Source organism: Protomyctophum bolini, assembly GCF_963924005.1.
Source record: "Protomyctophum bolini genome assembly, chromosome: 19".
Classification (NCBI taxonomy): domain Eukaryota; kingdom Metazoa; phylum Chordata; class Actinopteri; order Myctophiformes; family Myctophidae; genus Protomyctophum; species Protomyctophum bolini.
Window position 1 is genome coordinate 29,115,281 of NC_137880.1, and position 15,479 is coordinate 29,130,759.

General features: G+C 42.2%; 1 protein-coding gene across 1 annotated transcript in view; it reads left to right on the top strand.

The window, feature by feature from the left end:
* syne1a (spectrin repeat containing, nuclear envelope 1a) overlaps positions 1 to 15,479 on the top strand; it is a gene marked incomplete at its 5' end in the record, with an annotated part of 166,459 nt that overhangs the window by 1,726 nt on the left and 149,254 nt on the right. Inside the window, 8 exon segments of the mRNA XM_080790461.1 lie at positions 1,991 to 2,052; positions 8,340 to 8,435; positions 9,459 to 9,542; positions 11,823 to 11,843; positions 12,154 to 12,246; positions 12,649 to 12,824; positions 13,032 to 13,228; positions 14,131 to 14,243. Of these exon segments, the coding sequence (XP_080646587.1) occupies positions 1,991 to 2,052; positions 8,340 to 8,435; positions 9,459 to 9,542; positions 11,823 to 11,843; positions 12,154 to 12,246; positions 12,649 to 12,824; positions 13,032 to 13,228; positions 14,131 to 14,243 (842 nt within the window).

Genomic DNA, 15,479 nt, shown 5'->3' on the forward strand with positions numbered 1-15,479 from the left:
AACGCACACACACACTGCCACCATTCATCACAGCTACCAACCCAACACACACACACACACACACACACACACACTCACGCACACCACTCACACCCCTGACCACTCAGGTCTGCCCATAGCAATCTGTGACACACTAACCGACTTGTGTAATCAAATAGTCAGCGTGTTTCATTAAGGGAGTGGGACGGCCGTGTGGCAGGCGTCCTCCTCGTTGATAACGTGCTTATCTCAAGGATATTGCTCTGTGCCGCAGCCTGGCGGCATGGGGGAAAAAACAAAACACTGTCACGTGTGCCGGCTACAATACGTGATGAGAGCTTTTGGCAGGGCAGGAAGTGTGTGTGTGTGTGTGTGTGTGTGTGTGTGTGTGTGTTCCTGGCATGGCATAGGACCACTGTGTTTATGGGACAGGTTGGGAACAGGATCACAGATGTAGCCGTTGTAGGAGTCACAGTTGCAACATGCTCCAACCGGCATGCATTGCTGTAACGATGGAACGCCAGGAGGAGTGATGGAAGTTGTTTGGCGTTTATTGATTTCTGTTTGGTGAAAACATACACTGCATATATACTGTCGGCTGCAGAGGTCGCTGCGATAACAACGGGAGATGAGTGGGATTTGCACCGGCTATCGCTGTATCATTAAGTGAGGGTGTCCAGCACTGTGGATGGATTACTTTGTAAATGGATTGGTTTGCTTCAAAGGCTGGCAGAAACAATAAAATTGTGTGTGTGCATGCTTGCGTGCAAGCATGTGTGTTTGTAGGCCTGTGCGTGTGCGCGTGTGTGTGTGTGTGTGTGTGCGTGTGTGTGTGTGTGTGTGTGTGTGTGTGTGTGTGTGTGTGTGGGCTAGGTAATACTATATTTGTGGGTACCCAGAATCCCCAGAAGGATAGTAATACCTGACTAAATCAACCTTGTGGGAACATCTTTCAGGGCCCCTTGAGAGGGAAAGGCTCATTTCCATGGTTACAATTAAATCCGATTGTGGTCAGGGTTAGGATTATAGGCATGAGGGTTTAGATTTAGGGATAGGGATGTGGAGGGTGGTGTTGGGGTTTAGGTTGGGGTTAGGGGTAGAAATAGCAAAACGGAATTTCTCACTTTTTACATCAACACAAGATGATAATTACAGGTCACCTGTGCATGTGTACAATTGTGTGTGCATGTGCATGTGTGTTTGTTTGTGTCTGTGGGTGAGCATGTCTGTGTTTGTGTCTGTGCTTGGATGGATGCTTTGTGTGTGTATGTTTGTTCATGTGCATGTGAACCACTCAGAACCTGATTTATGTCCCTGGATTCATTTAAGCAAAGTGTCCTTTTAGGGGACATTGTCAGTATAGATATCTATGCTATTGATTGAGTCTCGGGTAATTTAGGGGTTATCGCTGGAGGCTGCAACAAGAGCCGCCCATCACTATAGTTGAATAAATGCACATGCTGGAGAGGTGCTTTTTATGTAATGTGACATGATTACACTGAACAATAATGCAGCAACAAATTGCGTACTTGAACTGCTGCTATAAGCATGAAATCCTCCAAAGGGACGTCCTTATCTTATTGAAGGAACCACTGCCTTGTGCCCTTTCTGTGCTGGAGAGGGCATTCTTTCATAAGTGGGTATTGGCTTTTCAGTTGACGAGAAGAGAGGTTTTCACGTTCGTGAAAATGCCATCTAAATGTCAGATCACTTCTCATTGTTCAGTATATGCCAGAGTTTGGCTATTTAGACGTGTTAGACAGAAATAATAATATCGTCAAAAGTCAGCAAGATCGAGTCAATTCAATTCAATTCAATTCAAAGGGCTTTATTGGCATGAAAAAACATACGTTTACAAGTCACTAGCCATTATGAAACACAAATTCAATTAGCAGTAAATTATCAGTTTAAATTGTAAGTGAAAGTATGGATGTTTTTATTATTATTATTATTGATTTGGTTATTATTGCATGTCAATGATCACAAAACTTTGCTTTCTGATGACGTACAGATGAGCAAGAGGCAGTACAGAAAAGGACGTTCACAAAATGGATCAATTCCCACTTGGCAAAGGTAAGGGAGTCGACACTAACAGCAACATATTAAAATCTTTCCCATCCGTATTTCATTTTTGACTGCTCAGTCATAACTTATCTTCTTATCTGCACCTCCTCATCCTCTTACAAACCTCATCATCATGTCCAGATCATGGACTTCACAATGACTTCCCGGTCCTTCATTGCCATCCCCAGTTACAAACATTACAAACGTTATGCTCCCCTCCCGCCACGATGATTGATGCTCCTTTTCCAAAAACCTACATTGAAAATATGAGTGAGAGGCTAACTGTGCCAACCAAAATCACACTTGCTGCCATGCTTACCTGCACAGCTTCTTTTGTTGTTTTTTATTCATTCTATCTATTATAGCCTGTGGCAAGGATTTTGTCTTACTCTAATTATCACTCGGACACGTTTCCGTATCAACACATTCTATGTATTTCCCCTGCAAGCTATAGTACAGAAACTAATTTGAGTCTCCTGTAACCTTTATGATTTCATATTAACTTCTCCACCTCAGTTTGGCACAATTTTTCTTTCGTTTTTCATTTAGATTGTTCAGGAATCAGGATAGGCACTTAGAGTATGTGTGCTCTTCATTTTCCTCTCTTGATAAGCAGGGGGCTAACAATGTACCTGTAGCTATAAGCCTAAACAATTACAGTTGGTGTAGCCATGTGCCACGAGCCATCATGTGCATGTAATTATAGTATTATACTGCATTAGGTGCCTCAATTTAACCCATTACTGCTTGAGTAGTGTGTCAGGAATGAGTGGACAAGGCAACTGTGGCACGGCCACAAGGTAATCAAGTGCTATTTCAATCCGAGACGCCCCTCAAGGTTTCCAATTTGATTATGACAGTGGTGGTGGCCTTGTTCTGTGGTGACATGGAGCAGAAAATTCATCTGAAAAGCGCCCTGGAGGGAATAAACCTGGAAATAACATTTAACAGCAGAAAATTGCATGTAGCCAAATAATTAAATTCCTTTAATGTACAATAACATTTAAGGTAAACAAATTTGTTTATTTATAATGTCATTTTTATGCAACTGAATAAATATTTAGCAGTTGTAGATCTTGCTATCAACATTCCACATTTCAAATGCAGGGACAGATCGAGTCAGCGGGGGAACTGAGGAGGGTTTAAGAGGCTCTGCTGGTCCTTTGGTCTTATCACATACCAGTATATACCAGGCAATTCCAGGCAATGCTCTTACAAATGACAGTTTATTTAATGTTACCTACAGGAAGACAACATGGCCCAAGTGGTGCAACATGAACATGAATTGGCTACGTAAAGGATCGGACAATTTAATTTAAATGTTATTGATTGATTGATTGATTGATTGATTGATTGATTGACTGACTTACTCACTCACTCAATCACCGAATCAATAGATTGTGGTTCTATCAGCAGAGAGATGTATGTCTGCCTTGTTGTTATTATTTTACTCCTCTCGGCCTGAATAGATGATTAAATTTGCTGCTGTTCCGTCAATTTTAGTCATCATCAGCTTACTTAGCCTTTCACCTGAAACCTGGCGTTGCCGTAGCGACGCTGATTGGCCAATATTTGCTTCCAAAAATCTCTTGGTCGCCATGGCGGCTCGCACCATCCAAGGACTGCTTTGTGATGTTGGGGGTAGGGGATAAGCTGCAGAGAATCCAGGATGGAGAATCTATGTTAACAAGGGTCTGCAAGACTCTGCATGTATTCCAGAATCTAGAACTTTCTGTGGAAGACAAATCATACGTGTCAGGATGTCAAAATCAAGATCCTCAGTGTTACAGTTTTTCCTCAATTTCGTGGATGCATTTCTTGAAACTCAATTAACTTAACAGTGTCTCAAAACCCCCATACTATTAAGCAGAGGTGGGTAGAGTAGCCAAAAGCTGTACTCAAGTCAAAATAAATGTAACTTGAATTAATAATGACTCAAGTAGAAGTAAAAGTAGTTTATGCAAATAATTACTTAAATTAAGTATCTAGTGATAAAAGAATACACAAGTACAGTACAGAGATACACTTTATTCAGAAAGTTACTAAAGTACTGTAAATGTAACTGAGTGAATGTAACTTGTTCCTACCCACCTTTGCTATTAAGGTATTTTGCAAATACACAACTTAACTTCTCATGCGTTCACGCAAAAGGCAACATTGAACATACATTTCATAATATACTGTACAATACATGCAATTCTCTTTTGATAACTTCCCTTCACACAATCAAAGAGTTATGGCCTATTCATAGTATTCATACTCCAGTTCTAGGTGAAAAGGTTACCACCGAAAACTACAACATGACGTCACACAGCGGTGTCATGTTTTTTACTAACCCTGGTCCAGTGCTTATACAGCGAGTCTCTCTCACTGACGCCATGCCGGACACCCATCCACTGCTCACTAGCAGCTTTTCCCACTGCGTGCGAGGGTTTACAATTCCCAGAAAATAAACAAAACGACATAGCTACTCACCGACACAAAGCCTGCTAGACCTTGGTAAAAGTCTATTCTCGAAGCTGGGAAGCGTCTCAGGTCCCCAGCTTCTCTCTTTCTGCCATTTAAAATAATACAGCAATGTATCGGACAGAGTCATTTCTTCTACTACGGCATTTCCGGGTTTTGCCACTATCAATGAGAGAGACTCGCTGTAAGCACTTGACCAGGGCTAGTTTTTACTAACCACCGTTTCTGTCGTCACCTTATCACCTAAAACTGGAGTATGAATGGGTCTTAACAGAGAACACATGCTGTCAATTTATACAGGATATTTTTTTTTACTTTGACAAACACTGTACATAGTTTGTCAAATTTTGCATTTTGAGTGTCATGGTTTATGAAATGATCAGACGCTGCTATATTTGGTGCCATTTCTTTGCATAGGCACATTTGTTACTATAGGTATTAAAAAGGCACACAGAATACAAAAATGGTACAAAGAAGAAAGACAGACAAAGAGAGAGAGAGAGAGAGAGAGAGAGAGAGAGAGAGAGAGAGAGAGAGAGAGAGAGAGAGAGAAACAGAGAGAGAAATAGAGAGAGAAATAGAGTTATTAAGAAGGTACCAGGGCAGGTATAAGCTTTAACAGTTGGTTTAGCTTAGCTCTCACAGGGCTAGAACATGCCCTTGGCTGTGCAGATGATTAGACCGTTCCTGGTATCAGAGGTCTTTAATTTATCGCCTAAAGGTATGTGATTAATCGTTAGTATTACCTAGGTGTGATAAGACACAATGTGAAGGCTTTCCCATACCCACACTGCAGTGACTGCACCCCCACACGGGCTTCCTTCCGTTCACTATACCTCTCTCCCTTCCCCCTTACGTTTCCATTCCACAGGTATAACAAAAGACATCTTATGAGCTCTGACAGAGGTTTATATGAGGCAGGAAGTTTAAGAACAGGTCATTTTCAGAGAAGATTAATGACTCTCATTACCGTATGGAGTTCACCAGAGTAATTCACCAGTTATTGACATAACCTACATACCGAGTAGAACGTCCTAACATCTTGTGAGTTTTTTCTTGTTTTCTGAAAGGAGTGGAGGAAGTGTGTACAATCAATAGGGTGCTGTTCCGCAGGCTTGTGTGTAGCTTTAGCCTAACCATTAAGATTGTGCAAGAATGTTGTGAATTTCGTGTGCTCAGCCGGTACAGAGCTTTTAAGTTGCATGGCAGTGGGAGAGGCGTGGGTTTACATTCTGACAAATCGTTTCTGAGAATGTCAGAGCTTAATTATGGAGGGTCTGGTAGCCTCCGTCCCAGCCTTACTCATCTGCGAAGAGAAAAGCCTGGTCACAATATAAGGCAGAGATTGCATAGCCGGAAGTGTCGGTCCGGAACATCCGTCAGATGTATTTCCCCCGGACGGCGGCGGATAGGATATTTTTCGACCAATCAATCACAACACTTGTTACATACACGGTATACGGAATGTATACGGATTTGTAAAGCGTCAACGTCATTTCCTAGAGCAGTACTTCCGCCAAAATCCTGCTACAGTACTTCCACCAAATTCCAGCAATGCAGAGTTTATTTGACAGGCCAACAACTATTACTAGTAACAGTAACTCTTCTCCACTCACTCTCTCTCACCCTCTCACTCACTCAAGGTTCAAGGTTAGCTTTATTGTCCCTTGCGGGAAATTGGTTTGCAGCCAGATCATAGTAAAAATACACATAAAACCACACAACAACAACATTCAATACAAGACTGAACAGGGCACTAGAGACAGAGAATTCATGACATATAGTAGTAGCAAAGTCAGCAAAAGTGCATTAGTGGGCAGTATGTGCAAAAGGACAAGAATAAAGTGCTATTTGCTGTTCAGTAGTTGAATAGCAGCTGGGACAAATGATAATTTGAACCGATTGGTCTTTGTGTGCACCCTCAGCCGACGACCTCACTCACTCACTCACTCACTCACTCACTCACTCTACTATGTTATGTTTTGTAATTGGCTTCCAAAATTTGTGCAGGGTCCTATTTACAGTATGATAACAAAAAAGCCATATCATGAAAGTAACATCCAATCAACCCCAAATTAGAATTGCAAAGTATATGCCTCTAAGGCCCAAACCAACCGCACCAATGCAACTCCTTGCAACAAAACAGTTTTAAGGACATGCCACACAATGATGCAATAATGGTTTCATGCAACTACATGCAACTACTCGCAAGTTGCAACCGTTTGGTTGAAAGGAGTTGCATGGCGAATCATTGGTGCAGTTTGGGCCTAAACAATTAACATCGTGCATGAATGACATACAAACCCTCTCTGTAAGAATCTTCAGTGTCAGTCTGCACATTAGACAACAGACAGGCACTCTCTCACTGTTCACAGTCAAGTGTCAGTCTGCACATTAGACAACAGACAGGCACTCTCTCACTGTTCACAGTCAATTATGACACTGTTCACAGTCAATTATGACACTGACACTCACTTGTAATTAGCTCATTAGGCCATTGATTATTATTTTTTTTTTTAGCTGATATGGCTGAACAGAGGAAATTGATATTACTTTCTTATTTTGTAATTAGTTCTAAAATTTTCTCATTAGGTTTGGGATTATAATGAATAAATAGGATGCCACTTCAATTAGCTCTCGTCATAATTTATCCCTCTGAAATTTTTGTGCTGCCACTTTATGATAGGGGCACAAGTGCTGTCTGAATATTTGAGTATCCAAAGCCATGTAAGAACATGAGAAGAGGAATTAACGACGGGAGCTATACTGCATTTGATAATTAATTTCCAAAGACGGGAGGTTGGTGTCCCTTCTCCCACTGCCTTCTATCATTTTTCTCGGTGCCAGTCTTTCTGCTCAATTATCCCCCTCTCATGTGGAGATGGGTGTCAAGGGCTGTTCGTCTCTCACTGTCTCCACGCACACACACACACACACACACACACACACACACACGCGCACACACACACACACACACACACACACACACACACACACACACACACACACACACACACACACACACACACACATGCACTTAACTCGCACATATGTCTCCCTTCCTTCCCTCTTCTCACTTTCTCCCTCACACTCTTTTTGCGGTTAATCTCCTTGTGAATGGCTCGCTCGTCAGAGTGCTTTCCCCCTCTAAAGCTCTCCTCAGCTGCGCCATGTGAATGTACTTTTAAAGAGAAATCCTTGATGTGGCGTCAGGGCGAAACAGAGATATGTGGATTTTCACCAGTCTGGAAGTCTGTGTCAGGGCAGGGGAGGTAGTCAATTTTGGAATCATCAGCATATTTGGGGATTTCAAGACCCCATTTAGAGCTCAGTGAGCTTCTACTTGGGGCTGAATCTGCCAGTAATAAACAACTTATACCAGGCCTTCTTCTATCCCTGTTTCATGTTGAAATGATTATTTGACATTTATAATGAAAGCTCCAACTGATTTGCTTGTATGCATTGCAGTGATTGCACAAGTTTGGTGTAGATTAAGACTCCAGGGAAACTAATGTGATTGTTCCATATTTGTGCACGTGGTGAGAGCTGTTAAGCCTGCAATCCCAGTTATTTGTTGCATTCCAGGAAAGATTTGTTTGACTCTATGGCATGCCGCAGGTAAACAGAAAATATACCGTATGTAACAGTTTGATAGAGCATACGTATTCAGACATATACTCTTAACCAGCTAAGATGCGTTTTATTTGCACAAATGTGTAAAAGTGAAACTGCATTCTTCAGTCATTTTATCAAATCCATGATGGAGTCAAAGTAAGTATGTCTTTATAAAATGATCTCATATCCCTTTCTGGTGGTTTTGTCGCACATAGCGTGTCCCTCCCATGGTGGTGGCAGACCTGTTTGAGGACATCAAAGATGGGGTGATGCTTCTGGCTCTACTGGAGGTTCTGTCTGGACAGAAACTGGTGAGACTCGCGGCCGTCATGGTCAGTTGCACTGCACGTGATGTTGGCTGCAGACCTGTTCCCAGCTCTGTTCCAAACCCGCAAGGCTCCTTTTCCATGTAGGATTATGTTCTAACTCTCATTTGATCCTGTTGATCTGACAAGGCCCCTTTGGTCATATAACAGTGGAATGCAAATTGATGAACATAGGGCCTGAAACACAGTTAAAATCATTTAATTAATCACAATTGGAAAGTCTGTTTATATCAAAGATCACCACTGAGCTTTCCTAAGCATATTTATGGGAGAAAAGAACCGTAGATCACAGTCTCAATTACATGGGAATAAGCATTTGGCCTTTATTATAATGTTTCTATAAAACCAATCTGAGAACCCATCGTCAAATGATAAAGACAAAACAGCGGCCTCTTTTCCTTGAATTTGAGTCAACAGTCTGTCAACAGTCTGTCGAGAGAGAGAGACTACTATAAAACAGACCCAACCAGATTAACAAGGAAAGATCATAGTGGTTCACACGTACATGTGTACTTGCATGCATACATGCACACACAGAGCCCCACAGATCCATACACACTACACATATCCCTGTAGACAAATATTGCCCAAGGTCTTCTCAGCTGTCTACTTATGTCTGATCGATCCAGTTGCTTATGGGCAAGCACACCTCTGGTTTGATCTGTGTCTCAAGGTGTTTGTTTACCGTTTATATTCTCTGTATTTTTCTATGATTCCTGATTCAGTTGAATTGTATGGTTTTTCCTGTTTATTAACTGTTATCGCTATTTTTTTCAAAGTTTTAATTAAAATATGTCACCAATTTTGAAACATTTTTGACATTTTGAAAATAATTTAATAAAATAGGGACACTACTATAGGTTTAAAGTGAGTATTACCTTCTGTAACAAAGAAGCGTGAGTTGTTCAAAATCAGTCTAGTTTTTTCCTACAGTGTTCTCCCACTCCAACTCTTTCTCTCCCTTGCTCTCTCCATCTCTCTGCCCGTCATTATCCCGTTTTCCTCCAGCCATGTGAGCAGGGCAAGAAGCTACGGAAGATCCACTGCGTCGCCAACATTGGTACAGCGCTGAACTTCCTGGAGGGCAGGAAGGTAAGAGTTCAATCCTCTGTTTACCCCTCTTCCCTTCCCCGCTGTGCCTGGTGCGCTCTCTCTCCCGTCTCGCTGCTCTCTCTCTCCAACTGCCTCATGGGCACAAAACACTCACTGACCCTCTGTGACCCCTCTCTCTCTCTCATCTTTCTACCTCCAGCTTTCACCCCCCTCTGTGAATGAATCTCCTTCTTTGCTATTCTCACTTCATCCCCTGACGCCACAGAGCTCCGTCTCCTCTGTGTATCCACGTATCCTGCGATGGATCAATATGAAACCGCTCCTCAAAACACATTCTGTCGTTTTTTTCTGTGATGTGTGTATTTTAGTCTCTAGTCTTTAGTTTTTTGAGAGGTGCACACCGCTCCTATAACTGCCCGTGCGTGTCTCTATGTACAGTATATACATAGAGATATACAGGGACATATGTCCCTATGTATGTAATGTATGTCTGTAAAAACAGCAGCAATATGGGTGGTGTCAAGTGTCACTGTTGAGCAGCCTAACACACACACACACACACACACACACACATAGCCTGCGCCGCTCAGTTCACATGGGTGTGATTCTTCATACGTATTGCTTGATGTACTTGTTTGTTTGACGGAAGCAGGAAAAAAGTTCATTTCAGTAGAATAAAATACTGTCATAATAAAATACATCATATTCTTGCTTTATTTCCCTCCCCTGTGTCATTGCAACTCCTCACTCCTCTTAAATTCTTTGTCTGTCTCATCTCCTCCGTCCCATCCTCTCTCCTTGTTGCCATGTTCCAAGAAGCCTAGTGGGATCCTCTTCCCTGCCTCGCTGACAGACGTACTGTACTGTATGTCCAAACAAACCCAGTCGAAACCAGTTGGCTACTAGTATCAAATACACCCCCCCCTCCGTGTGTGAGATCAGTATTAGATCCCCAGAGCTTCTGCCGGCATGTCCTTGGATATACATAAATAAATCCATAAGTGCGAGCTGCCGTCTGCGGGGACATTGATTTGACTTCCTCAAGTGTGACAGGGGTTAAAACCGTAAATCCTAAAACGGTAATCTGCAGTCTGGAGATGAGACGGCGATGGGACTGTGTTTTGCCGTGCTGCGCCAGCTGTGTGTGGGCGTGCGCACTCTGCGTGCTTGCGTGTGTCTGTCTATGTGTATGTAGTATGTACTAGTTGTCAGTGTGTGTGTGTGTGTGTGTGTGTGTGTGTGTGTGTGTGAAACATTTTATGCAAATGTGGTCTTTGTGTAAATCATTCAAAACGTCAGTCTAGACCATATTCACATTCCACGTTAGATGTGGGCCGTACGGCCCATACGCCTGTGAGTGCCTCTGAGTCTACCTCATATATTTATCATAACAGGAAATAATGATGTGTGTGTGTGTGTGTGTGTGTGTGTGTGTGTGTGTGTGTGTGTGTGCGTGTGCGTGTGCGTGCGCGTGTGCGTGTGCGCACACACTTCCACACGGTGTACACAACACTTTAATATTAACCATTCCAACTGCTCATAGCCGTGATGGGTTGCCATGATACTGTAAACCCACTGTGTGTTCTAATATGGAGCCATATACTGCAGCCATTCTCATCAACTACAATTCTCCATGGAAACCTCATCTGCCGCCCTCCGCCTTATGATGGAGTGGCGATTTATACCTATTATGACCTGTGGTGTTGTGCCACTTCAGCTCCTCAATATCCTCCTCTCTGTGACGATAAGGTTACATATCATCCTCTATCTAACCAAGTCTGGCAGCATCCAACCCCGCACCACTCTTCTCTGTCCCCACTCTGTTTCTTCATCCCTCGGTTTCTCTATACCTGCCTCTTGATTTATGTTGCTCTATCTCTGACTCTGTCCCCTTCCCTGTGTCTGTTTGTATGTCCGCCCGTCCGTCCTTCCGTCCGAGAAAACATGTACGTTTACATTGCTAAAGCAAGTGTCCCTCTCTGCTGGTATAAACCCTCATGTCTGTGTGGAGAGGATAGATCACACCTCTCAACCGCCCGTTCTGGCTCTCTCACCTCAGACTCTTATCTACCATCGCACAGTCAATGAGTCATTCCCTTTCAATCACACCTACACAGTACAGTATTTCTAACATGTCTGTCTGTCTGTCTGTCTGTCTGTCTGTCTGTCTGTCTGTCTGTCTGTCTGTCTGTCTGTCTGTCTGTCTGTCTGTCTGTCTGTCTGTCTGTGTCTATGTCTGTCTGTCTGTCTGTGTCTATGTCTGTCTGTGTCTATGTCTGTCTCCTTTGCTCCCCTTTGATCCCCCAACTCATACTCCAGTCTGCGTACAGAGGATCTCCGGTTAGTATTACTATCTTATTTGACATATTATTCATAACTGCCATGCGTGTATTTTTTTACATTTAGATTAGATGTACAGACAGAGCCAGAGGATTATGCACCACATATTGTACATTATTATGTGAAGACGTATTACGTACAAGATTGAATTAGCAGATTGAGAGAAATGGTGTGCGTTAATATACTGTATATGAGATTATTATGAATTGTATGTGGACGCACTGTATCCGAATGTCATTGATCGTTATCTGGAGTTATTTGGTTTCAGATATGAAATGCTCCAATGCTGGTATATTGTGTTTTGATGCAGATCAAGCTAGTCAACATCAATTCTACAGATATCGTGGACGGACGACCGTCAATTGTACTTGGGTTGATGTGGACCATCATACTCTATTTTCAGGTAAAGCCCCTTTGGTTAGACTGGTTTAGGTTTAGAGTTTTTATCCTAGAAAAAGTATTTGTTATTCCCAGAGGCTGAAATTGGAGAACTGGGTGATATATAATTGGAGATGAGTGATATTTTCAAGACACATTATTTGTAAACGTGTGTGCATTCATAATTAATTAACTATTAATAGAATAGAAATTTGTAAAGCACTGCAAATACTGTCCACTCTAAAAATGACAAACACTCTTTACGTAGCCTATAATGCACACACAGTAAATGTTTATGTAAAAAGGCTTTAATGGAGATGCATTGTTGCATGAGGTCCTTCCACCTTTATGTCTAAAGGCTTCAGTCCTGAACAGACTACTACTGCTGTGACTGTCTGACCTTGTATGGATCTCTCCTGTCCAACAGATTGAGGAGCTGACCAGTAGCTTAACTACTGGTCCGTCCAGCAGCACTTCCTCACTGGACAGTTCTGCCAGCAGCACCGAAACCTCAAGCCCACCCGTCAATAGGAAGCTCCTACCACCTGCACAGGGAGGGGCCAGGAAAGCTCTGCTCAGATGGGTCCAGCAAACAGCTACTAAGTATGTCTTCGCTCATCATTTAAGTTTGGCAGTGCACAGCAAACATCTTGCTAAATGAAACAAAAGAACACATTCAAACAGAAGCAGTTTAAATTATTACATTAAATGTAAATTAACTACTGAAAATAATCGCTCGAAAATAATGTTCTTATGTGCTGTTTCTCATTCCTATGATGTTCTCTCTCTCTGTCCCCTCTGTCACTCCAGGCGTTTAGGTATTGACGTGAGAGACTTTGGTCCCAGTTGGCGAACAGGTGTAGCATTCTTTGCAGTTATCCTTGCCCTCCGACCTAACATTGTAGACATGGAGTGTGTACGGCGGAGAGCTAACCGAGAGAATCTACACGAGGCCTTCTCATTGGCTGAGACTGAGTTGGGCATTCCGCAACTTCTTGACCCAGAAGGTAATCAACATTTACAAAAGCACAGAACCGTTTTCAGCTAATTCAAATCCTCCATCTTCCGTTCCCGAAATGCTATTGGCTAGAAGGGCAGCAAGGTCAATAATAAAATATACAATGTCACAGAAATCTTAAAAGAAAAATGCACACTGAACACTTTTGTGTAATCATTTATATGTAATAAATGTGAATCACATGAAATCCTATTCAACAGCTTAACTTATTTTAATATAGAAATTGCTTTTCAAAAGTACAGAAATACAGCGGTTAATATCTAGCAGAGCATCAAATTCGCTCGTGAATCAAACTGCCAAATGCCATCTGTGCCCCTTCACGCTTGCCCTTCAGAACGAGCCCTGACGAATCAAGCTTGACATCAGGATAATGAATGATCATTATGCCATGCGAGTCAGCACCACTGAACCTCCATGCCAAACTTGAGCTGAAGAGCCCAAGTTCGATCATAGATAACCGCCTGGCGGCTGGCCCTTTCTGTCTGAACAGATGTCAATCATACAGCCCTGTTAGTTTCATGTCAATGGACAAAGGAATGCAAATAGCCTTGTAGCACGAGTTTAGATTTGAGCTCCTTCCTTGTCTGCTGACTACATGTTCACATGAGCTCTGTTGTTGACGTCCAAATTGTTGTTTTAACCACTTAAGCTCTATAATACTACATCATACTTTGTAATACGATGAATTGAAAAAAAAATAGACAACCTACTGTACATGCATTGTATCTTTTTTAAACGGTTTGAACGTGCCCTTGCAAATGGCCTGTCTAAACACTGTTTGGCTCTCAGTTGGCGGACGGGTGTAGCATTCATATCCTTGCACTCCGACCTACATTTAAACATTTGCAAGGGTTATTGTGCCTAATGTCATTACTGTGGTTGCCTCCTCAGATGTAGATGTAGACAAGCCTGATGAGAAATCCATCATGACCTACGTAGCGCAGTTCCTGAAGTGTTATCCTGACCGCCATCACAGCGACTCAGAGGGTCAGACAGAGGAAGAGGTAACCTGGCGTGGATGTCACACTCTCTCGTTCTACAGAGCAAAAATCCTGATTTAAAGCTGTGTTCATTCATTTAAACCTATAACCTTTCTGTGTGAATAACACATTATTTTAACCACTTGAACACTATAGCATCATGGTTCTGGGGCGCGAAAATAGCCAATCTACAAGCTCGGCTTGTAGATCGAGCATTTACGCTGAATGTGTTTCGAGATTTTTTTATGTAATGCTTAAAAGGGAAATGTTGTGCCATCCTAAATGAGGTAATGACCAGGTTCAAATCTCAGGTAAAACATGAACGTTATGGATTGCATCTTTGACAACCCTTACTGGTCCATTTTTACACCTTCCAATTCAAATGAACACTCAGGATTTTTCATTGTAGATATGCCATTTGTTTTCTTTCCTCCTTTTACTCACAGTAGCATCCCTTCATCGTTCACCTAGTCCTAGTGTGCATGACCTGTCTTCGTCTCCACATTAGTCTCAAATCACATTTTCATCTTCAGTGTGTCCAACTTTACCCATAACACCTCTACCCTTCCCGCTACACTTTAATATAAACACATTTTGTTTATATTAAAGTGTAGCGTCCAGTCCTGGGTCGAATACTACAGTATATGCAAATTAATATGGGGGTATATACTGTATATATATATACACACACACACACACACACACACACACACACACACACACACACACACACACACACACACACACACACACACACACAGTATATTCCGGGGGTGCACATGCAGGGGTTTGCCACAATAATTACATTCATTATCCCTAGAACTCTGCTGTGACTGATTTTAAATGACATGACTTTTATAAACATTTTACTAAACTGCATTAGTAAATGTGCAGCAAGCACATTTAAACAAATACTAAGGAATGAGTTCCAGTGTCTAAATGTTGGCCCAGGTTTGGTCGTATGTTTCCTGTTCTTGATTGCTTCCTTTTTGCACATCTTTGCTCTTGCTGTATAGCCTAATTTATACTTTGCTGTACGACGGTGGCGTGTGCCACAAATAACCCATATAAGAGCTTGTAGATTTGCTATTTTTTCGGCACGACACCATCGTACGACCGAGTGTATATTACAGGCATATTTCCTTGTCTGTCTCTCTCTGGTCTCTGGTGGTTGTTGTGTGATGACTGTTCTCCTGTGGCTGTTGTCGCTGCCTCTGTCTTACAGTTTGATCTTGCTCCTCGAGATATTGAGGAAATGTT